Genomic DNA, 25,346 nt, shown 5'->3' on the forward strand with positions numbered 1-25,346 from the left:
TCAACCCTTCCCATCTATTTCTCATTAAAAAAGTGAATAAGTGTGAATAATTCCCACAATTTCCATGGTTATAGGTTAATTTGGAAGGGCATGACCAACTTGCATTTTATATATTTTACATAACATTTTACATCTGAAGCAAAGCAGAGCTGAAACTGTGCCGAGTAAACTTTCAGTTCTGCCCCCTCTCTTTCTCTCTCTCTCTCTCTCTCTCTCTCTCTCTCTCTCTCTCTCTCTCTCTCCAGCGACTCTGAAAGCTGATCGTGATGAATTCAACAAAAAAGCACTGCGAGCTTTGAGCAAGTAGGTTCCTGTTCTTCTACGCTCCATCACGTCTTTCCTCTTGTTCATCAGCTGTTGGAGTTTTGCTCATAGTATTTCATTTCAACCAATGTGGTTAATTCTATCCCATTTAGACAGGTTTTTGTTTGTCAAAAAAGTTCACTCTCCTGGCAAAAATTAGATAAAATCTTTGCTAACACACTGTGAACCATCTGGGGTTTCTCTCTCTCCTCTGCAGGGCTCACTCATTAGACCCCCAGGATGCTCAGATTGCCATGTACCTGGCTCTGCAGCTGGCACTTGTACGCCAGGTATAAAGTTAATATATGTATTAATCAACAGACATTAGTTATCAGCAACCAGTGCGGCTTGTAAGTGATAACCTGAGGATGGGATTGTGTCCGGCAGGTATCGGCAGCCACAGAGCCCCTGCAGGCGGCTTTATCTCTCCGTGGGGACGACCTGCACTCCCTCCACCTGCTGACTCTGCTGCTGAGCGCCCAGAAACATCACCGTCACGCCCTGGACACCCTGGGCCTGGCCCTCAGCCAGCACCCCGGCAACTTCAAGTAAAACACCCACTGTACCGCCCCACTCACACAGGCAACAGAAAATGTCGGTGGCAGTGTTCGCTGTACTTTTTAGACTATGTGCGTTGTTTTTGTTTTTTTATATGTGTGTGTGTGTGTGTGTGTGTGTAAGAGTAGCTCCCTGTTCTAACACTAGTCCTCTCCGTAGGGATAGGGTGTCTCGGCTCGACTGTGCTGGAGTCCAGGCACTCGAGCACACACTCGACACCTTATTTAGACGCGCCAGAGCGGAGGCCTGCATTGCGGTACCTATGCCCCTCATACCCTTTGAACACGGCAGCTCTGACCCGAGTGCTGCTTTCCTGACAGAACGGAGACGTCCCGACACATAAGCCCACCGGTTTGCTCCACTAAACAAGCTAAAGCACACGAAAACTCGGACATTTGCACTTTAATTCATTTAAGGCAGGTAGGGTTGCAGTTTTGGGACATGTTGCAGGGATTATGGGTTCTCTTACCACCCAGCCGCCATTTCAACAACATTTTCATAGTGTTGTTCACTGTGTTATACTTCACCAAGTTTTAAAATACATATTTTAAAAAGTATGTGGATTTAATTATATTAAGATTATATATAAAACTATATATATGTATAAATATATAAATTAAAACATTTTAATATACAGAATGCTTTTGAACCGAATATCCACATTAACATTTTTTTCATTTCATTTTATAGTCCTACGATTTTATTTAATTTCTTGACAAAAAATATTGTATTTTTCCCCCAATATTGTATTCTTGTCTCGGCTGAAAAGACTCAGAAGCTTAGTCATATGTCCCAAAAATTTCTAACAAGAATCCAGCTTGAAATAAAATAATGAAAGGCAGGTCAGCAGCAGCACAGAGCCAAAACTTTGGTTGAAGCTGTTCGCATTATCTCACAGGATTGTCATCCTGATCAAACAAACATTCATCAGCTGTGGAGGAAGCTCCGTCGCATCACACGTGGATAACTTTAACTATCCGGGCCAGTTATTTCAACCATAATATGGAAGCGCGTTGCATCATCTTTGTGATGTGTTTTCTCTCAGAGCCCGGCATAGCATTTCATAACACAGCCATTTGAGGTCAGTGTTGGCCTCCATGGTCCCGGTACAGACAGATGGGGTGCATCCATACATCAGGAGGGAGATGAACAAATGAAACAAATGAAGGGAAGGAAGAATGTAAGAGCCCGACAGGAAGGAGAAGAAAACACAGAGACAGAGTGGGTGGGTACAGGAGAAGACGATGGTTTTATAATGACTGATTGCTGATCAGCGCTGTAATGACAATTGGAAGATGAAATCTGTGCTGTCTCTAAATCACACACTTAGACACACACACACACCTCCTCCATGGAGACACTTGACTGCTTTGACCCATTTAAGAGCTCTTTTCCGGGCTTGGCCAATCACGTCGCTCTCTGCGCCAGGAATCCCCATCGCCCCGGTAACCATGAGGTCATATGGGTAGAGCAGGCAGCATCAGTTGTTGTTCCCAAACTGTTGTTATGGAGCGGCCGAGAGACATTTAGTCAGTGGGTAAGGGAGAGAGATACAGATCTATAAACCGGTTGGTCATTGAGCGCAACAGCTGAATTAAAATGAATTCTTACTGGATGTTCATTTACTGTATTACCTCTAAGCTTCATTGATCTATGTTTCTAATTTTACTGGCCTGTCATGCTAGTAAAACACATTTGCTCTGAGCCAGTTGAAAGCTAAAGAGAGACACAAAGTGGAGTTCTGCACAGGCCTGAATTGTTAGCCTTAGCCTGACCTGGCCCAATTCATTTGGGCCCAGCTGGCCTGGGACAAACAGCTAACACACTTTTTCATCCTCTCAAAGCACTGGTTTGAGTGTAGCAGTGTCTACTGCTTCCCCTAACTGTAAATATTACTGGAAACGTCATATTGTGTAGTATTTAATATCAATCGGCTCTAATGAACATCTCTCCTCACTGATACATTTGTTAGTATGCCTTGTCAGTCATAACGCTTGCGCTAATCAACATTTCTTTTATATTAACAATGAATTTAATAACTGTAATGTGAAAGGTGTCACTCGGGAGTGAGAAGTCGACACAGAATAATCATTGGACTTTGCGGTTCTCCTCAGCTCTGCAGCGTATTTTAGCATCTTTTAGCTTGTTGTTGTAGTTTCCATTTTGTTGAATGTAATGGATAATAAATGTATTGTCTTATCTAATTTTTACCTTTGTTCAGTCCAGACAGGAGGGAATATACCATTTTCACACTATGTGCCCGGCTACAAGCACCAAACAGACAAAGTTAGCGACTGACTCTTGAGCTGCTAATTGCTCCTCTGTGCTCGCTAGCTAGATACAGTAGGCTATGTCCCTCAGGAGTTGGTGGAGACAATAAAGAGAGTAAATATTAGACTCTCATTCCTTAGGAGACCAGAAGCACAAGTCTAATTAGCGCTAATGTTGCCACGGGTCTGCTGTATGTGTAAATGGGCAAATGTTTGCTAACGCATTATCCATTTGCAATTAATGCAGCTTTTATCAACCAAAACCGAGCCGCAACTTTGCCTTGATTCAAGAAGAACACTGAAGTAGCACTGAACAATAGTTAGTCAAATATTTGTTAGCTGGCTATTTTGAATAGGGAGTCGGTAAAAAAACAAACATTCTTTACACTCTCCATGGCACACAGTCCACATTGTTAGCTAGCTAGCAAGTTGTGACCCGTTGCTTTTGCGGCGTGTTTGTGTAAAGCGGGAACTGCTTTGCTGCAAAGATTCGTCTCAGCAGAGAACAGTAACCACATTGTGGTGGCTCGCATAGAAGCCAACGCACACATCTCCCAAATCTCCACGACACATCGTACGGCCTGTTGGGAGGCACATTTGAAACTGACTTGATAACAGTACACCCAAAATCCATACTATAGTATAAAACCAAACGGATGCAGTTTACACATCGTGAGAAAAGGACAAGAAGTCGTTTACGTGATTTAACATTTTATTACAAACAATATTTTAGCCTTAATCCACTTGAAACCCGCAACATGCACATGAAAATGAATCCTAACTCGGCCAGAATATATCAATACCCTCGTGAACTGCCGGGCTGAGGCCGAGCTGCAGACCTCAGAGTCGGAGAATGAGAGATTGAGACGGAGAGAGATAGCGAGAGAGAGAGAGGTAGTGAAAGGAGGTGTATTTTCTCAGTAACAAGCTCACTGAATATCATTTGCTCAGGATGTGTGAGCAAGCATCGCAGATCAAAGCTTACACCGTGCATGGTGCTGGGCATGCCGCGACAGTCGCGTGTTTGAGTGAGTGTGTGTGTGTGTTTGTACTCGTGTGTTGTGGGGGCTGCGAGTGTACTTGTGTAGATCGTAATCTGGCACATACATGTTTGTGTGTCACGGTGTATGTGTGTGTGTGCATGCATGTGTGCGATTCTTGTTAGCCGCTGCGTCTCTGCACCACAGCAAACTGTCAGCTCACTGTAGCACTCTGAATTTCTCCTTCCTCCTTTTTTCCCACATCATCTACCCCCAGCTCCCGTCTCTCTCTCTCTCTCTTCCTTCTCCATCTCCTCCCCCCTCACTCTCTTTCTAACTCGCCCTCTTTTCTCCCCTTGCCTCTCATCTTTTGTATCTCTCCGTCTCCGTTTCTCCCTTTTCTTTGAAATTTTAATCACCCAGTAAACACGCATGCATTTCAATGTTAAATGGGATTCTGCTACAGATTGAGAGAGCTGAGGCAAGAGAGAGAGAGAGAGAGAGGGAGAGAGAGAGAGAGGGGGGGGGGGGGGGGGGGAGGGTTGTGTGTGTGTGTGTGAGTGTGAAAGAGAGAGAGAGAGAGAGAGAGTGATCGTGGTCTCACAGTTTGTACTAAAGAGAATGATTAATCCCAGCCTTTGATTCTGCATTCATCTAACGGGATGTTGCAGCATGAGCAAGTGTGTTTGTGCATGTGCACGCGTGTGCATCTGTGCAAGCGTGAGTATTAGCGTGCACAGGCTTGCGTGGCTTATGCCCTGCTACACAAAGCAAGCATGTCTGCACACAGGCGTGTGTTTTAATCTCTATGCATGCACTGTGTATACTGTGTGTATATATATACACATACTCCAGCATGATGTGTGTGTGTGTTTGTCTGCAAGCGGCCATGGGCCTGGCACTCACTCGCCGCTCTTAGCTGGGCCACCGCCGCACGTTTTGCGCCGCTCCTCAAACACTGGATGCTCTCTGCGCACACACACACACACACACACACACACACACACACACACCAGGCTCACTCCACAGGAGCCTGGAAATGACACCTTTTGTAATCCGACTTTTAGTTTTTGAGTGCAGTAATCTTGATGAAATCCATCGTTTGTGAAGCTGCGAGGGGGAAACACCGGCTGCGTGCGGTGAATAACAAGGTGGATGACACTCAGTATGAGTAGGATGAGTTAGATCAGTTTGATACCGTTTACTATAATGTAGAGTGAAAACTATTTGTAAAGACTCAAGGTGGATTGAATATGTGATTTGATTGCAAAGTAGTAGTGAATTCTCAAATAGTGGCCTCATTTGCGGTGAGAATATGGGCTTTAGTTGAATCAGCTTTAAATTATAAACTACTAGAGTTGTATTGCTTTTATCGTGATTTTTCCAGTATTTATAAGTATATCATCATATCATATTTTACAACCTACTCTTTGCCACCTGACAATACTGTTAACTTCCTCCCTGTTTCCTCTATTACATTTGGCCGCTGGTTCCGGAAGTGTTTTTTCTCCATTCTGTATTTACCATTTAGATTTTTTCTTCCAACAAAACCCTGAATGTTGCATTAAGAGGTGAAGCATATCGGATTTGCCGGCGTTGGTGAGGTTGCAGATTGCAACTAAATGAAATTTCTCTTACGAAGGCCGAAGCAAAAAGGCAAAATTCCCTCTCTTGAGCCAGTGTTTGGTTTGTCCGTTCTGGGCAACTGTAGAAACATGGCGGCCCGGCTCCGTATTAAGACATAAACTGTTTATTCTAAGTTAACGAAAACACATAATTCTTATTTTCAGGTGATTATACACAGAAAACATACTTATTAATAAAAAATTCCATTTCTGCCAATAGATCCCCCTAAAAGCTACACACTGTTCCTTTAACATAGAAACACTGGACTTTCCCTGATAATCATACGGGTTTATGTCAGGTGCTTGAGCTATTTCCGGCTCTAGATACTACAATACCCATGAGCTGTTGCCATGGAAAATAATCTAGTCTATTACAAGTGATCACCAGTGAGTTTTCTCAACAGCATACTCTTTAGATTGGATATTTCTTGCCAAAATGCACCATGGGAGTCGTAGTTAACTTCTCCCCCGGAATTTCTATGTACGCAAGCTTGTACCTTCTACTTTTCATACGATTGGAAGTATTTGTGTTCAATGAATTCATATTTTTTGAATACCTGAGTTTATAGTTAACTAAGTTAAGGTGGTTCTTTATGTTGTACATCCTGCATACACAATAAGAGAAGTCACTTCTTTATACGCATTATATACACACACCCACCCACACCCACACACACACCTTGTCACATTTCAACACTGGGATGGGTTTACACCGTCACACTGCCTCTAAATGCTCCGCCACACTGGTAATGGGTAGCCTAGAGACGCACACAATCACACACTCTGGTGGACCCCTACTGGCAGGCGTATCTTTAACACAGCGTCCCTCGGCGGCGCTTGTCATCCGCGCGTCAGAAAATCCAACCCCCTTCCTCCCACACACACACACACACGCACACAGGTACACTTTCAATTTCTTCCTCTTCTAACACCCTTCCATCTTCTCCTCACCCCCATCCCACACCCCTCCCCCATCACCCACCGACCCGCGAGTCGTCAACGATGCGCGCTTCGCCGAGAGTTTTCCTCCCACGAGCTCGTCTCACTCCGCTATTGATCCTCACCCTTTCCCTCCATCCCTCCCCCCATCCATTCTTTCCCTCTGTCCTTCCCTCTATTCCTCCTGGAACCGGAGGGGCCTTCAACAGCAGGGAGGCAGTGGACAGGACAGCGGGGCAGGCGGGCGTCAGATGTGGCCAACACTGTAGTCTCTCTGCCTCTCTCTCATGGATGAGTGATGCCCATGACAGACTGCATCCTCTGAGAGCCCCTTCTGGCAATTACTACACACACACACACACACACACACACACACACACACATTCACATCAGAGACTCCCATATCACTTAACCAGTTGTCTTCAACTAAAAAGGTTTCGAGCGGAAACACTCTATGGCCTGTCCTCATCAACCTCTCAACACACACAGGTGCGTACATGGACTCTTAGAGCTCGTTGTTGATGACTATCTTTACCCACTCACATGTTTGTATCGACCCACGTGTGGCTCAGTGAGATGGTGACGGGTCCTGAGCACGTAACACAGCTACTGGAGAAGCTCAAACATATGGACATGGACATGACTGTGTAAATGCACGTGTGTATATGCTTTCTTTGCTTTTGCAATCAAATCAGCGACATGGGACGATATCAGGAATTATGTTTTTGGGTTTGTCCGTCCGTACCTCCGTTAGGCCCATTCTTGTGTGGATGCAATATCTCAGGAACACCCGGAGGGAATTATTTCAAATTTGGCAAAGGCGTCCACCTAGACACTAGGATAAACTGAGCAGATGTTGGTGGTCAAAGATCAAGGGTCAAGGTCACTGTGACAGGAATGCCTTGAGAGAATTTCTTCAAATTTAGCACAAACGTCCACCTGCACTCGAGGATGAACTGATTAGAATTTGGTGGTCAAAGGTCAAAGCTATTTTGACTTCACGTCCGTACCATTCTGCTGATATCTCAGGAACGCCTGGAGGGTATTTCTTCAAATTTGGTACAAAGGTCCACCTGAAGGCAAAGATGAAATGACTTCGCGTCCGTGCCCTTCTCGTGATATCTCGAAAACACGCCTTGAGAGACTTTATCCAAATTTTGCACCAACGTCCACCTGGACTCAAGGATCACTGATTAGAATTTGGTGGTCAAAAGTCAATGTTGCTGTAACCTCACAAAACATGTATCTGGCCATAACTACAGAATTGTCAAGGTTGGAGAGCAGGCCACAGTGGAGGGACCCGAATGCAGATGAATGAAGATGAGGAGGCAGCAGAAACCATGTAATGATTTAATTTGAAAACAAGCTGACAAGCTCTAGTCTAACATATCAGGCAGGAAACAGCAGGCAAGGACAAAGGCAAAGTGGCACAGAACTGCAAACAAAGCTGTAGACAAACCGACGACGAACAAACGACCAAGGAACTGTGCTGGTATAAATAGGGACTGAGCAGGGAGTACAGGGCTGACGACAGACAGGTGAAACTAATGAGGGCGGGGCAGACAATCACCAAGGCTGGAAAACTAACAAAGGCAGGAAGTCAAACAAGACACAGAGAGGAGTAAACTTCAAAATAAAAGCAGAAAACACGAAAACTGAATGAAAAACATGAAACAAGGAAAAAACTGAAAAAGGTCAGAGGGCATGAGCCAGACGGTGACAAGAGATGATATGCTGATCATGACTATTTCACACAAATGTCCTATCGGATAAGATCATAACTTAATGATATTGTAGACAGACGTGGATGTAAACTGCAACTTGAGGCAAAGAAACTGCGAGGCGGTTGTTCGAGTATTCAAAGTTCATTGTAAACCTGTGGTACAATTGTTTTCACTGAATACCATGTTGTGTGTTCACACTGCAGCTAATGTGATCAGTGATAATAAGAACAGGGTTGGGCCCACATAATCATTCCTCCAAGCTAATCAGTTTACAGTTTAATATCCGTACGGGTGCAAAAACAAGTTTGTGATGTGGTTATAAAAACACGAACAAGCTGAATAAGATTAAACAAAGATGAGTAATGTGTGTGTGTGTGTTTTTTTTTTTTCTGGTACAGTCTGCTCTTCACAAAGGTGAAGCTGGAAGAGGCCCTCTTCGGCCCGGCCGCAGCCCTGCGGACCTGTGAAGAGATGCTGCAACAGTGGCTGAGCCGCTACGATGTCAGCCGCTCCAGGTGTGTGTGCGCCAGCCAGATGTGCGTTTTTTGTGTTTTTTTACTGTTATGCACGATGAAGCTGGGAAGGGGGGGATGTTTGCGGCTGCGGTATTGATTACCTATAGTGTGTTAATGTGTGTGTGTATTCGGATATATCATGACCGTGAATTATAAGGTTCCATCTGTGATCTGAGCGGTTTTGAGCTTCAAAGTTGTCACATCTCAGATGGTGAAACTCATATGCACTAAAGTTCTCTATTATTCATCATCACAACGGGAACCCTAAATGTACTCTAAATATATAAAATCAACATTATATAACATATATGGCTTTCTAGAGCAGAAGCCTTGCAGAAAACATCTACAATATTTTCCTTGGAATTATCAGGTTCCATCTTAACAGAAAGCAAGACTGTTTACACTCTTTCTTTGTTATAATACACTAAGTCAATGTATTAATCACGGAAAGGATGTTGGATGTACACAGTATGTATTTGGGCACTCATTCAGACACATGCTGTGGAATTTATACTCAAAAACAGATCTGATCAATCCAAATAAAAGGCCGTCAATTCAAGAAATGCTTCTCCATCAGTTTCTGCAGATGTTTTCTCTCCATATTGAACATTGTTCTTCTGTCTTGTCACTATCAACACCGTGTGGCTGCAGAAATCTACAAGTTACAAGCACCACAGACACGAACGCAGTTAGCAGCATGATGGTAGAGTTACAGCATCGCATAGCTGAAATGTCCAGAAACAATCTGGCTCTATAGGCCTCTGACCAAAACAATCTAGTTTGGGGCAGAAAAAAAAGAACTTATTATAGAAAAAAAATCAAATGTATTAACATAATACACGAACAAGAATGGATGTGATTACGTACATCACAAAATAACTAAATAATAATAATTCAATTTGGATTAAATTAAATGTGGCGTTAAACTCATTAAACTCAGAATAGAGGCAGACCTTTCTTTTCAAACTATATAGCAATCGATGTCTAAATCTAAAGGTAATAACTTGTCAATGAAGTATTTTCGGAACCTTATAACTCTAAAGGTGAGTACATGTATTGCACATCTGTGCTTGCGATTGCTCATTCTGTTTGTGCTGTGCTTCACATGTTGCAGTGAGACAGATGACAGCAGCAGCATACCAATGGCCGAACGGGCGGAGGTCAGTCCTGGATCCAGGAAGCCCTCCATCCACCTAACCCTGCCCGACTTCCAGGACGCCTCCACTGGTCTGCGCTCTCACTCTCTCTCTCTCTCTCTCTCTCTCTCTCTCTCTCTCTCTCTCTGGTTGAAGTTTTTCTTAAAACACTTCCTCCTTTTTCTCTGTTGTTGGGTAAATACCTGTGAGAAAGGTGAAAGTGTGGGTCAGTCCCAATCCTTTGGCGGATTAAACCTACGTTTGCCTGAAACGTTAAATATCAATGATATGACTCACCTCCTCACCTGCGTTTCTTGCAGGGTCAGAGGTCCGTTCGCTTCGGTCCCATGAAATCTATTGATGTTCAGTATATTAACATGGAATGAATGTTTGTTTTTCTCAGAATGGCTCTCTTCTGTCATATTTGAAGGGTTTTTCAATTGAGTATGAATGCTTTACTGCCTATCTGGGACAAAACATTTTTTCCATGTGTTTATCATTCAGTACTTGTAACATATAAAAGTATTCATTGTGTTAGTGTACACTTACTATGCTATGGTTACTGTCGCTTAAAAGGCTCCAACGGTTAGCATTTCTTATCCCTTCACAGGTTCGCTGAGCCCTTCGTCGGTTGCGGTGTCTCGTCTGGAGGCGGCGCTCTCTGAGGTGTCGGACCTCAGCTCCGTGCGTCGCCAAGGACCCACTTACATCTGGGGCACCCTCGAACGCATTTGGCTGCAGGCCGGTATGTCAACAGCGCACACAACTCTACCAACAATGTTCCAAATGGTGGGGTTGGAATCTCTTTCTACTCTTGTTTGGGGTTCACGTCAGCCAGCCGCCATGCTAAAAGGCTGACTGTGAGGAAAGGTTGTTTTGAAAACTGGCAATCGACAGTAATCAGATTCCATGGTTTTGTGTTTCTCAGTGTTATTAAGCTTTATGAATAATAATAGTATCTGCAAATGCAAATGCATTAGCTAGATGCTAATGTGAGCACGCCAACATGCTCCTGTGGCAATGTATTCATGTATGAATTGTAACAGCACTATTATTAGCCTTTGAATTTACTCAACCCTTCCACCACATATGCACACTGAACAATTAGCTGAGCAACATCTGAGCCGTTGGCATACTGCAAAAGGCACAAACCTCAGATTCACAGCTGCCGATTCAGCATTTAAGGGGAAAGTTAAGGGATCGTGAACTTCAACTGCTGATCGACAGATTTACCTCTTGTTGCACCTCTTCCTATTATGACACTATAAGTAAAGGCTTTCTGAAACCCACTTTCGAAATTTGTAAAACCTTTATTCTCTCTGTGAAAATGCAAAAAAAGGGTGATTTCACTGCTGGACCGGATCCAGATCAAAAACCACTTTACTTGGTTTTTTACAAGTCAAATCTGTACTAGATTATCCCAGGGAAGTCAGAGACTCTTTAACAGACAGTTTCAGATTTGTAAAAGCTTTTTTTTAAATTTTTTTGTGAAAATGCTAAAAAAAGAGAAAAAGAAAAGAAAAAGGGAGATTTCACTACTTGTTTTCACATCTAAGTCACAGTGGATCAGGTCCAGATCAAAAACCACTATACTTGGACAAGTCAAATCCCAGATAAGCTAAAGTGTCTTTAAAAACACCGTTTTTCCTCAACAATTATCAAATTTAACCCTTAATTACTTCTATCAAAGGAAATAAGACTTATAAAATAAAATACGTTCAGTGTCCTTTAAAATAACATTTCTCTTTCTCTTACTTTAATGTGAGTTGCGACAATAAATACCTTCAACTAGAATCACAATTTGTATCAGGTTGAACGAACACGCATCAAGCACACACACACACACACACCGGTATAAAATACATTTATTTTTTAACCATGATCATTTCAACACCTAGTGTTTGTTTTACTAACCAAGTCACAATGTCTTAACATTTTTTTTATTATTAAATTTAGCATCTTATTAGTAAGATGTTTTCCATGTTGATGGTCAACATTAGTTCCGCGTGATAGCATGCTAACATGTGCTAATTAGCACTGAACACAAAGTGCAGCTGAGGCTGACGGAATGATGAGTAGATGAGTATTTACATTTTTTTATTACTTTAAACTGATGGTGACGCTTAATTAAAACCCAGGGGATCAACAACATTATTCAAATTCATCATGAAGGTGATGTGAATGTCTGAACCATATTTCATGACAATCCTAGTCGTTCTGGTTGTTCTCTCAAAACCACAAATGTCAACTTCATGGTGGCTTCAGAGGAAAAGCCAGGGGATTACCAAAGTCATTAGAAGAACATGTGGTGTACCTCATGGATCAATTCTTAGACCACTTACGGTTCAGCAAGATGGAAACATTGACCCCCCCCATGTTAGGAATGACCTCATTAAAGGTTGTATATTCCAAATTGCCTCCACATAACTCTTAACATGGTGACGGCTGAGCCAGCAGCTAGCAGCTAACGCTGCTAACAGCATGAGCATTGCAAACAACGGCGGCAGTGCTGACAGAGCTAACATTGTTTCCCTGTGTTGGTCGGGACGACGTTATCAGCTGTTACCGATGGCGAGTAGCTAGCCGGTGGGGCACACACACTCACATGCACTTACATGCACGTGCAGCCGGACCGGCTTTGTAAACAAAGCACAGAGAAGCTCGGATTGCAACACACACAGAGGGAGTTTTTTTATGGTACAATTATGCTCTGAATTTAGAATTTAGCACCTTTAAACAAATCCAGATTAAACTAGAATGAAAATGTAGAATATCAGATGGCAACATTTGAGTGAGAATCTTCTCCACACAGACCGTGTGCTGTGCAGATGCTGCTGTGAAAGCTGTACTGTCTTACGCAGCTTACTGACCTGCTTACAAGCTCGGTTGAATTTCAATCCCTCTGGGGAGTGAGATATCGTTTGTGCACTCGGTACAACGTGAGCACACTTTTTCTTTCACATTCTGAGCACTGCAGTCACAGAAAGTCTCTTCGGGTCACCTATATGTGTTGGAAAACCCTGTGTGGTAACACAAGGGATGTTTGCAACCTCGTTACCATGTAAAACGGCATCATTTAATGTGATTACTGCAGCCATTTTCGACAAACAACAGTATACATGGACATTTTAACTATTTAACAGACGGCATACCTTATGTGGGAGTGCACTCCGTACCTGCATACATGTGGCCACCGTTCTATTAAGGGCAGAACGGTAGTGATGCATGGCGCTATTACTTCCACCCCTTCAGCCTCAGTCTGCCCGTGGAAGTTTACAGGAGAGCGGAGCATTTGCAGGAAATGAAGGGAGATGAGTGCAGAGATGCTTCGCACAAACAACACTCCATCCATCCACTCGACTGGAGTGGATGAGGCATGAGAACGGGAATGGGAATCCATACAGCGGTCCGAGTGAAGCAAGTGATGCAACCGGCATACCAGAGCATTACAGTACAGGGCGGGATGGGTGGCGGGGCCCTGGGGTCGCGTCCCCCGCGGCCTACTGTAATTGGAAGGTTATTTTCTATGTCTGACCTTTGACCTCTAATATTCCTCTGCTGAGAGCGGGGAAAATATAATCTGTTCGCTGTTGATTTGAACCCAATTATGTGTGTGTGTGTGAGTCCAGGGGGGTATTTTTTAGCTCAAGGCTGAGCTATGTCGCACCCAACGATCCCCCCCTCACTCCTTCCCAGCATTCCTCTCCCCATCGGTCACTTCCTCTCTTGATATCACATCCTCGTCGGCCAAAAAAAACCCACAGAGGGCACAGTTAGCTGGACATAATCACATGCGCATACCTGCAAACGTATAAATGGACTGCATACATGTGTACACACATCTGATTTATTATCTTTTTGTGCCGAGAGCTCAGGTGAGGAGCAGGAAAAAGCCTTACATAACCAGAGAGCATTTCCCCGAAGTGAAGCCATGAAATAAAGGGACCCGGAGGCTGGGAAATGGCTCTTTTTCATCTCGCAGAGGCAGCATGCATGCACTAAGTATTTCCCATCTGTGCATCTATGAGACACAGGTAAACAAACAAAACATCCGCTACCAAACACACACATGGGTTCACACGGCGCTGAGGAGCAGACGGCGCATACCACACATATATTTGCACCACGTGCTCCCTCTCTCTCTTTCCCCGTAACGCGCACGGTGCCGCCAGTATTTGGAGCTGAAGAGTTTTTTTCTCAGGGATTGCTCCGGGTGTTGACCCGGCGTCCACTCATGAGAGTGATTGACAGCAACCCTGCGTCAGCATCCCGTCCAGATATTGGTCCTCTCCGGTCCCAGGGGCGGGCCCTCTGGTCAGCTCTGTGTCCAAGTCTTATTGGACAATGACTTGCTTGTAGGCGTGATTGTGTGTGTGTGTGTGTGTGTGTGTGTGTGAGTGTGTGTGAGTGTGTGAGTGTGTGTGTGTGTGTCTGGGGTTTGTCCTCATCTTCCCAGCAGCAGCAAAGAAAGGAGGCAGGCAGCTTTAGTAAGCGATGGCCATATTTAGGCAAGACTTTCATGACTTCCCAGGCACTTTGTTGCTCCCTCTCTTTAATAGTCTTTGTGTGCGTGTGTGTGTGTGTGTGTGTGTGTGTGTGTGTGTGTGTGTTGTGTTTGTATTTGAGCGCTGCACAGTTTACATTTTGACGTAATGCTGCTGAACTCAAAGTTAAGTCATCTCTGTCACTCTCACATGGATTAATAAATTCCTCTCCTTTCTCTCTCACTCTGGTTATCCTTTCTTCATCTTTTCTTGAACTCCTTACTGTACCTCACCTTTCTTTCTTTCTTTCTTTCCTCCCCCTCTTTTATTACCTTTTCCTCCAATATAACTCCAACCCCCTCCTCCCTGTATCACCTTCCTCACCCTTCTTCCTCTTTCTCCCTCTCCGTCCTCAGGGGAGTTGTTCATGGCGGACGGCCGGCTAAAGGAGGCCCAGTTCTGCATAGCCGAGGCCAGCTCACTCTCCCCTAACTCGTACTCGGTGCTGCTGCAGCGGGGCCGCCTGGCCGAGCTCCGGGGCCAACTGGACGACGCCAAGGGCCTGTATGACGAGGCCCTGGCCATCCATCCTACAGCAGAGAGCACACTGGTGCACATGGTGAGAGTCAGCGAAAGCTCAAGAAGCTGCTAAATTGGAATTAATGTAATTTACTGTTCAGTGGTCAGTATGCACACACACACACAACATGCGTGGATACACTAATACATTTGAATCCCTTTACTTATTAAATTACCACTGACGTGAGATGCAGGCCGAGCATGTGCACACACACACACACACACACACACGTATGCACCCCAACGTTCACACGCGTCTCAATGCACACATTCAAAATGCTTTGCTTGAGTTCACTGCGTTACATTACACAGTATGTGATGCAATAATTTCAGAATCAACTCAGGCTCAGGCAAGCAGGCACAAACTAATTTTATGTTTTTCTTAAATCCACTAAATTAGATGAGAATTAGAACAAAATTATTTTTTTTCTGCTCTCTGTAGCTGTACACAGACATGCTAAACAAAGAGTACACACACACACACACATACCGTATACACACAGCCAGTTGTATAGGCACATGTAGTATCACATGATGTCATCCCTGTGACATCTTTGTCTTTTCATGCCAAAGTTATTGCATTTCAACAGGTCAAAAAGCTGGCGTCTTAAGAAATCGATGACATCCCACTGTTAATAAAATCTATAATGTTGCATAAAAATATAATTAAAGAAAGACAGAATTGGTCTACTGCACTAGTCTTTCCTTGAGAGTGAAGAGAGAGAGAGTGTTGTATCTGAGTTTAGTTTACTAATTTAAATATTTCGTCAGAATATTCATTTGCCGACAAGGACAGTTCTTGAGAATACCAAAATACTCGCCCCGTTTTCAACAGAGCAATACCAACTAAACAAGTTCATGAATAAATCATGATAACAACATCTATGCTTTTATTAAAGGATTCAACAATGAAGATCAGGTGGAATATCTGTGATTTTTCATAACAGCAGTAATGTAATCCCAGCATGTTTAATCAATATCTAATCATTAGGCTCATTAGGCTGAATCAGGTGTGCTGGTAGAGCAGATGCCTCCTTTTGATTTTCCTGTGCACTAGGTTTGCCTCATAATTCAACTATACTGTATGAAGCTGTATGCAAGTGTTGACTCATTCTGAGAAGACAGCAACATTAGCTGATGACATTTGTGTTTTTGATTTGTAATTAAACAGAAATGATGAGGCTACGTGGCTATTAGCTGCTAAAATAAGGCTATAGGGTATGTTAGCCTCATATACTCAACTATACTGTATGTAGCTGTATGCAAGTGTTGAGGACTGAGACGGCTTAGAGGACAGCAACGTTAGCTAACGACGTTTGTGTTTTTGATTTGTAATTAAACAGAAATGATTAGGCTAGCTTGCTATTAGCTGCTAATATTAGCTCGCTACCTGGCAGTAGCAATAGCAGCTGAACATATTACTCTTTTGGAAATGAACAACTCTCTTCTGTTTTTTCAAAAGGCTAACGAAAAGACAATTTTAGCATCATATACTCAAGTATACTATCTATACTGATACTAATGAAGTAGGTTAAGTTTAGTTCCTCTCTGAGAAGAAACAGAAATGTTATCTAATAAAATATGTAATTCAGCAGAAAATATTAGGCTAGCTTGCTGTTAGCTGCTAATATTAGCTCTCTCAAATTGGCAGCTGCTTATGAGTCTTTTTTCCTCCCCTGTGCATTGTTGTACTGTGTCAGTGTCACAATCGTGTTCATAATGATTAATTATCACATTATGGCTCAGTCATATTCTGGGATGTGTTGATTTGTTTCAGGCAAACTTCAAATTTCAGAAAAAATAAACAAACAAAACTTTGGGCCATAGCCAACAAATGACAAATACTGCTCAAAGACTCGCTTCCTCTCTCCTGATCACTCCCCCACATTTCTTTAATTTCATCTGAGCAGATCCTCTCTCTCTCTCTCTCTCTCTCTCTCTCTCTCTCTCTCTCTCTCTCTCTGTCTCTCTCTCTCCTTCTCTCTCTCTATCTCTCTCTCTCTCACTCACACTCCTGCAGTAGAAAGATCCACTCTCGCCCACTTCCACCCACTCTCTCCCAGCTTCCCATTTCCAGATGATCCACTGGATTAACCGCGGCTGCTCTGCCCTTTGAACTTTCTCTGTTGTCATGGTGAAAGGACCAGAAAGGGATATTCCTGAATCCAAGACTCGCACCGCCTGACACGCGCTCACACACACACACACACACACACACACACACACACACACACACACACACACACACTCACACACACACAATATGTCCGTGGTCTCCATAGTGACCATAGATGTGCAGGTTGATATCGCTTTGACATAAGTACTGGCCACCTTGTGACCACATAAGGCCAATGCTTTTGCTCCTACTGTGCACTTTAGTGTTAGTGTGTGTATCTATGTGTGTGTGTGTGTGTATATGTGTGTGTGTAGAAGTGCAGTCCCACTGGGGTAGACAGAGGTACGCGTCTCTTCCATATTTGGCCTGTGGGAGAACCAATCCCAGGGGGTGTAAAGCTGAAACAAAGCCAGCTGGCAGTGTCCTACTCTGGGTCTCTTACAGGGCAGATGTGTTCCCAGTCTGAAAGTGCATGTGTTGTGTTTGTGCCTTCCTCCATGGATTTGGCACACATGTGGACTATTTGGACCATTTTTTTTTGTATGCATATATTAAGGCACATGTTGAAGTAGGCACTAATAGTCCCAAATACAAAAACGCTGCTATCTGTATGTGGTGAATTATATATTAGACACGCTAATGGAGCTGTGTGGTAAAATACTTGCATCTTTGCATTGTGATGGAGCCTAAGTGGGACAGTGTGTGGGACATTGTATTTGGAGCGCTACCCATTTTCAGTTTCTGGCTTGCATCAGCCTGCCAGAATACAACCTACAGTTGCTGCTACTCTGTGGCTCTCTGGATTCATGCGTTTATTTTTGTACTGTATCTGCTTGTGGACACTTTGTGTGCCAGTGGCCCATTTATTGAGCTCTGCCTAAGGGGGAATTATGATGATATTCTTAGTTGATATTCTTACACTTGAGCTATTAATCTGCAAAAGTACATACTGTACTTTCCATGAATGTCCTTAAGATCTTTATTTGAAGTTATTAGGGATACACATAAAAGAAGATGTACTCCAACTGTGGCTTCACAATGAAATGGAAGCTGATTTTTTTCATTTTTGTTATGGACACAAATTACCATTATGAGACAGAGACATTTTGCCTTTATTGGACAGTTTACAGCGTAGGGAGAATCAAATTGGGGTCATCGCGGTCATTACGTCAATGCCATTTTTACAGGGATATGAATGCAACAATTATTTTAATATTTTATGACAATGATCACACAATAACTGAAACGCTTTATGCTTCATTTTTGTACTTTTACTTTTCTATCTCATTTTTTCTTTCTCTTTCTCTCGTTTTTGAAGTCATTGTAAAGGCATTACATCAGTCAGAGCTGCTTGCCCATGAAACCACAGCAGTACAACACTGAACATTATTTTTTAATGCCTCCTCTGAGATGATTTTCCACTTGAAAAATCTAATTTTCTCTTAAAGGACTAGCTTGACATTTTGGGGGGAAATGCTTATTAGCTCACTTGCTACCAGTTGGAAGTTACGTACTGTGACCATTTGGAGATGAAAATGTCATTCAAGAAAAAGACAGACCCCGGGGCTCCCTCTAAAACCATAGACTGTCATTTTAATATTTGTACACTCATCAAACTAACTCTGCTGGCTGTAGCTTTTCTTTTTTAATACTGTGTTAATACTTTCTATTTTTGTAGATTTGAGGAGCATTTCGACTGACATTGGCAATTGAATTTACTCTTATAAAAGCAGAACAGGCAGTGGAGCAAAGGGACTTTTTTTTTTCCGAGGTTCAAGACAGTATTGCATAGCTTCGCCCCGAGCCAACCAGAGTGGAGTGAAGTCGTAATTCCCTCCACAGTAGTCGCAGCAGATGAGGAAAAAGGGAAATGTGAGTAAGGGAAACCCATAACGAGATGCCATACAGCACAGAAGCCCAGCAGCCCCTGCTGTGTGCTTCATCATAACACACACCACCATCTTCCCTTATTCATCGCACACCACTTTACTCACTCCACCTCTACTTATCATCCTCAACTGTGTCCACATGGTATGTGTGTGTGTGTGAGTGTGTGAGAGACAGAGAGAGAAACAGTGATCAGACAGTGACTCACAGTTCTGGTCAGCTGCTGGTTTCAGAGTATTTTTGGGAGAGGGTGTGGTAGTTAGGCAAACCAGTACACGATAGGACTTTGGCATGCTGCGCGTGTGTGTGTGTGTGTCAGCGTATATGTGTGCCAACGGTTAGCTACAGATTTATAGTTTAATTTCTCGGCTGTTACAGTCCACAGGCAACAATCCGATCTACTATTTCATTTCATCCATCAGGGCATTAGCAGTGTCAGCCTTTTACACATTTGTCTGTCTGTGCTGTTCACCTCATTATGGTAAGTGTTTTGGTTAACGTGTATGTGTGGCATGTGGTGCATGTGTGTATGTGTGTGTGTGTGTGTGTGTGTGTGTGTGTGTTTCGTTGGGTGGCTGATCCTGAAACGCGGCCCAGCCTTGCTTCCAGCGGTGGTATGAAATTAATCTGACCCACTCCCAACATCCTCCACATCTCATAACTCCTGTTCGGTAGTGGAGCCTGCTCTGAGTCAGACACACACACACACACACACACATACACAGTGTTAACGCGCACACTCTTTACGTTTCCTCCATTCCAACAGAATATTCATAGACTGCTTCACATATGCACGTATACTCTCAAGGACGAGGAATTGTGCTCATTGAATTAATCGCGTTCCAATTATCAAATGCCCCCCATCTCTCTCTCTCTCTCTCCCTTTCTCTCTCTCTTTCTCTCTCTCTCTCCCTTTCTCTCTCTCCCTTTCTCTCTCTCTCTCTCTCGCTCTCTCTCCTCTCTGTGTGGATGGGGGGTGGTTGTCAGCTGATTAGATAATGCAAATACATTATTTATAACACTTTGCACGTTCTCACCGCTTTATGGGATTGCCTAGCAACCACGGAAATATATTGAGCAAGACGTCTGATAACCACAGAGAGATAGAGAGAGAGAGAGAGAGAGAGAGGAAGAATAAAATCGGGCGGGCAAACAGAGAGACGATTGGGAGTTGGCTGGTGCCTCCGTTGCTATGTATGGCTCATCTGGGCTCACTTATTTTTTCCGTTTTCTTTGACACCTCTCTTTTTTGCTCTCTCTCCATCCCCCTCTTTCGCGCTCTATTCATTGTTCCCAGTTTAGCTCTTTCTCACTCGCTCACACTCTCTTTCTTCCTTCCTCTTCCCTTTCTCTGTGGCTCCTGTATCACCTATTTCTTCCATTCCTTCTCCCTTCCTGTTGCTGTATTCCCTCGTGAGTGTGCACATGCATGTGTGTGTGTGTGCGCGCGCCATATTGACTTTCATACTGTTGTGTATTCATATATCTGCTCTAATCTGTAGAGAGGTGAGAATGCACTTTGCAATGCAGGAATTTATTCTCGATGCACAGTATATACAGTAGGTTTCTTTGCCATTCCATCCAGGTGCATTACAGCGCTGGAGAAGCTCAACATGTAAAGGTCAGCATGGTCAATATATCGTGCTGACAAAAACAAAACATACTGTAGTACACAGTTGGCTCTGTGAAAGTGCTAAGAGGTTTGACCTTCTCAATTCCTACTTTGACATGTGGGTCGGTCATTACACTCTCTTGATGTTCAGTCAAACGTTGTTCTAACCTGGACAACTTCATTTTGAATTCCAGTGGAGGTCCTAAAAGTTTCAATATGTCAGGCTCAATTCTAGGGGGATGTATGTTATTAATGCACAGAGCATCCACAATCTGTTTCCATTTGATGGAACGATGCAGCCATGAAAAAGCATGCAGTCCGGGGTTTGAATATTTTGCTTAGACGTCATGTAGCTTCAATGAAGCGTTGGGTAAAGCAAAAACAGACGACAATAGTTTGGGAGAATTTGCTTAATCTCTTTCTTACAGAGTGCTAGCTGAGATGATCGATACCACTCTCGTGTCTGGATGCTGAAAATTAAACTACAGCCAGAAGACAGCTAGGTTAGCTTAGCATTAGGACCAGAAAGTGGGTCTTAGCTTGGATCAGTCCTGCTCAACACGACAACCAACACATCTAAAGATCTCAAATCACCACATTCTATCTTGTTCCGGACCAGCTGGTTCCCCCGTTTCCAGTCTTTATGCTAAGCTAAGCTAATCAGCTGCTGACTGTAGATACTTTACTTAAACAAATGTCGGTGGCGTCAATCTTCTTATCTCTTTGCAGCAAAAATGGGAATTGGCATACTTCCCAAAAGGGAAATAAAAAATGGGAATTGTATCAAGGGGTTAATAAGTAGGGAAAGTCCAGCCATCATGACCAAGGTAAACGCAGCAGCCTTGACTCGCCTCCCCTAGACAGCTCAGACTTAACCACTGATGGGATTAAAGGTTCAGGTAAAAGCTCTCGTCCTGGTTCAGTGGTAGGGCATTGGTCCACTGGGGGACACTGCGTATGCGTGTAGTAGATGTTAGCCTTCAGGGGTTCAACAGACGGCTCTTGGATGACACAACACGCCCTCTGGCTGCCATATTACATGATTACGGACCTTATGGAACTGAACCATGCATGCCACGCCCGCACTTGACCATCTCTCGACTAAAACTGCATAACAAGTCAAACTTAACTATAACTTAAGTCATATTTTCTGGTTTGACTGGTCACTTGCAGCTCTTTAGCTATGTAGGCAGCATGGCTGACAACAGCAGATTGCAAGTCTAAATTTAGAGTTCAGCTGTCTCTACACTGTCTAGAAGATATTCATTTCTGGGAACTGATCCATAGGAGCATTTTGTCACTGATTGATTTAAGATAACCGGCCGTCTGGTTAGTTCAGTTTGGATCCATAACCAATCAGATGTTTATAGCCTATACTGTAGCTTAAATCAGACTGTGGCTTTACACATAGGATTTGCATTCTAGTATTTATAGCAATTTCTATGCTTTGCTTGAGGTGGAAAAAGTTTTTGGTAATAAAGAAGTTATCCAATAAATATTATTCCCATAAATAAATCTCAGTGGCGACTGCTTGGCTGTAGATGGTACGTTAGAATATTACAAAGTACTCTTTGTGTTGTTGTTGTTGTCTGAAATTTGAATAACATCAGCTGACACTGAAGAACAAAAACTAATTTCCCCAATGCTAATCAATTCCACAATCAAATCTCTGTTGGGTGTGTTTGTTTGTGACATTTAGGAAGCGTCTCTCAGTCTCTTCAATCTAGCCGATGGAAATACGCTTAATTAAACGTTGTGTGCTGTTTGCAGCGTATCAAAAGTTTGCCTGAATTTAGCTTGAAAGATGGATGAAAACACCACTGCCCACTCGCTCGGTTTGGCTCGGCTCAGTTCAGTAGTGCTTTAATGGCGCGACAAGAAACAAATCTGCGCTGCCAAGCACCATGGGATCAGTTGAGGTAAAACTGGAGACAGATGGCTGGGAGTAATTAAAGCAAAACCAATAGATACCCGTTTTATCAGTGTAATGCCAGAAACACTCTGATGCAAACTAAATGTTCGGGAGCTCTCGCTCCTTCCCTGTCTGCTCACTCTTCTACTCCCTCAGATATTTTGCTCCTCACACTGTTACTAATTATCTGTTCTCTTATAAATTGAGAATATTTCTCATATTAGCCTACTGTCTTTTTCTGATACCCTTCTGTCTCAGTTCAACATTTCGGCCTTGCTTTTTTATGTCCAGCTCATGTCTGTGGGTTAGGTACCAAGCAGAAATCAGGACGCTGTTAGCCTAGCTTAGCATAATGACTGGGGCAAAAAAAAATACCAAAACCTCTACAACTTACATGTTGTATGTAGTTTATTTATCCAATACATAAACAGGACAAAACAATATGTTGTTTTGCGTGTTTCATAGAAAGAAAAGTGAATGAATTCCCTGATTTGTATCGTAGAACTTTGGTAGAACATTAAAGAATCAAAATAATGACTTAGTATCTCAAAGAGAGTTTCTTGTTTTTTTTTAGATACCAAGTCATTATTCTGCGATACATTTGCGAAATATGTGGATCTAGAAGCTTGGCGTAGTTGGCGAACTATTGTAGCAAGTGAGCTAGCTGCTAACATGCTAACTGCTTGCTCATTAGCTCAATCACTACAGGGACATTAAGTTAAGTTAACACAGTTAAGTCAAAAGATATATTGTACAATCGACACCTGTTTCATGTCTGTCTGTTCTCTTTTGTGAAGTTTATACTTTGACAGAGGACGTTAAATAAAACTGGATGGTGCAACACAGCTAGTAAGCTACAATAGCTTTCTCCGTTTTGGACAATACAGTGCTCTGTTCCATTGGAATTGTATAGTAAATGTACATGTAAATGCTGGTGTGACCAGGCCTTATGAGTTGTTAGGTTTGATACCATCATGCCTACAGAGACTAATAGTGAAACCTAATCATCCTCAACCTGCATACTGAATGGCAACACACTATTGCCAGGGACACTGCTCAAGATTAGTCTTCTGGGCAGATGGATAAAGTGTTTGTCAATAAAATAGCTTCAACACAAGTTCCCCTAAATCACATGTAAAGATGAAACCAACAAAATAAAATTGCATAATTTAAAAAAAAGAGTCAGACTAGCTGTTTCCTCGTGCTAAGCTAGGCTAACCTAGTCTCGTAGCCATCTGTACTCAATGCTCAGACGTGAGATTGCTATTGTTCTTCTCATCTCAGAAAACACTGACCTCTTTCTTTACAGTAAGCTTAGACAACTGTGTGTGTATTGTGGTGTTTGTTCTTTCCTGTCAGCTCGTCTTCTTCAGCTTCTCTTGTGTTTGTATCAGACCAAAGCATATACAGCGGGCTAGTGTTCATTTGATTCAGCAGCTGGCCGAAGAAGGATCAACTGTTCCGTGGTTACCAGCATAACTGACATGTGGCACAGATGGAAGGGTGTGATTTTTGGTGTGTGTGTGTGTGTTTTATCCCGGTAGCCGGCTTGTTTATGCTAGAAATATCGGAACAATGTAACCACTGTGAGTCTGGAGACAAGAGCACAGACAGTAAGAGGTGGATGCTAGTGGCCAAACCAGCGGCAAGGAATACATCATACACCTCAAGCATACACCCACACACTGACTTGCATGTATGCACACAGTCATATAGACACACACACACACACACAAGCCCTGTTTGCACATCCTGTGACAGGTTTTCTCCGTACCCAAGAGTTACGATCTTCCTCTGTGTTTTCCTTACAGCAGCAGTGAGGAAAAGGAGAATGGAGGAAGGGAGGAAAAGAGAGAGAGGGAGAGAGAGGGAGTGTGTGTGTGTGTGCTTTTATTGAAAGTTGCACCAGAGCCCCGAGACAGCTATGTGAATTTCAGCCCAATTAATCTGGAGCTTGTGAGCAGAGACTGCATAACAAGACTCGTCTGTCTGACCTTAGGCCAGCTCAGCGTGTGTGTGTGTGTGTGTGTGTGCGTGTGTGTGTGTGTGTAACAGATAGTCAAAGTAAGGTAGGGGATGATATTGTGCGAGAGAGGCTGCCTGTTGTCACCTTGAGTGTGCATATGACACTGTTGCTTGTGTACGTGTGTGTGTGTGTGTGTGTGTGTGTGTGTGTGTGTGTGCGTGCAGTATGTTTGTGTGTCAGACAGATTTGACTCCATGCTGTTGGTCAGCGTGACAGCCTTTTCTGCCGGTCTCTCAAACGCACTGCACCCCCAACTAAGCTGACCTCCGAAAAACACATACAGTCACACAAAGTTCTGCATGCCCTTTACACGGTGACGACAGATATCATCCATAATATCCTTCTCTGTCTCCCATTAATAGCCTACTTTTTACAAAACCACAGCCTGACAGCCCGAACGACCATTTATTCAATTCATACAGTTTACGTGAAATGCCAGTTACATACTTGTTGTTCCTTTTTTCACTCAGCTTTTTATGCCACACACAGGCACATACATCTACAGTATATATACGTTCATACAGTGTGAAACCAGTGAGTGTGGAGATTGCATGCATTCCCACCACTCTTCTTGGCAGAGCCCTCGGCGGTAGCCATCCAGCACGCCACTGCAAATGAGGACTTTGGACTAACATGTTCTGTAAAGGAACATAGCAAGTCTTTGAATGTTTGGGGCACTT

General features: G+C 43.2%; 1 protein-coding gene across 2 annotated transcripts in view; it reads left to right on the plus strand.

Moving 5' to 3' along the window:
* ttc7a (tetratricopeptide repeat domain 7A) overlaps positions 1-25,346 on the plus strand; it is a 45,213-nt gene that overhangs the window by 17,807 nt on the left and 2,060 nt on the right. The window contains exons 13-19 of one of the 2 annotated variants that reach the window (XM_076076996.1): positions 246-303; positions 521-593; positions 691-851; positions 8,798-8,914; positions 10,029-10,141; positions 10,661-10,795; positions 14,951-15,153. In XM_076076996.1, coding sequence (XP_075933111.1) covers positions 246-303; positions 521-593; positions 691-851; positions 8,798-8,914; positions 10,029-10,141; positions 10,661-10,795; positions 14,951-15,153 — 860 coding nt within the window. Of the gene's footprint in view, positions 1-245; positions 304-520; positions 594-690; positions 852-8,797; positions 8,915-10,028; positions 10,169-10,657; positions 10,796-14,950; positions 15,154-25,346 lie in introns of both variants that reach the window. The other variant, XM_076076997.1, reaches the window with a different exon arrangement.

This window comes from Anarhichas minor, unplaced genomic scaffold (assembly GCF_050575085.1).
Source record: "Anarhichas minor isolate MPS153535 unplaced genomic scaffold, ASM5057508v1 ptg000058l, whole genome shotgun sequence".
Lineage (NCBI taxonomy): Eukaryota > Metazoa > Chordata > Actinopteri > Perciformes > Anarhichadidae > Anarhichas > Anarhichas minor.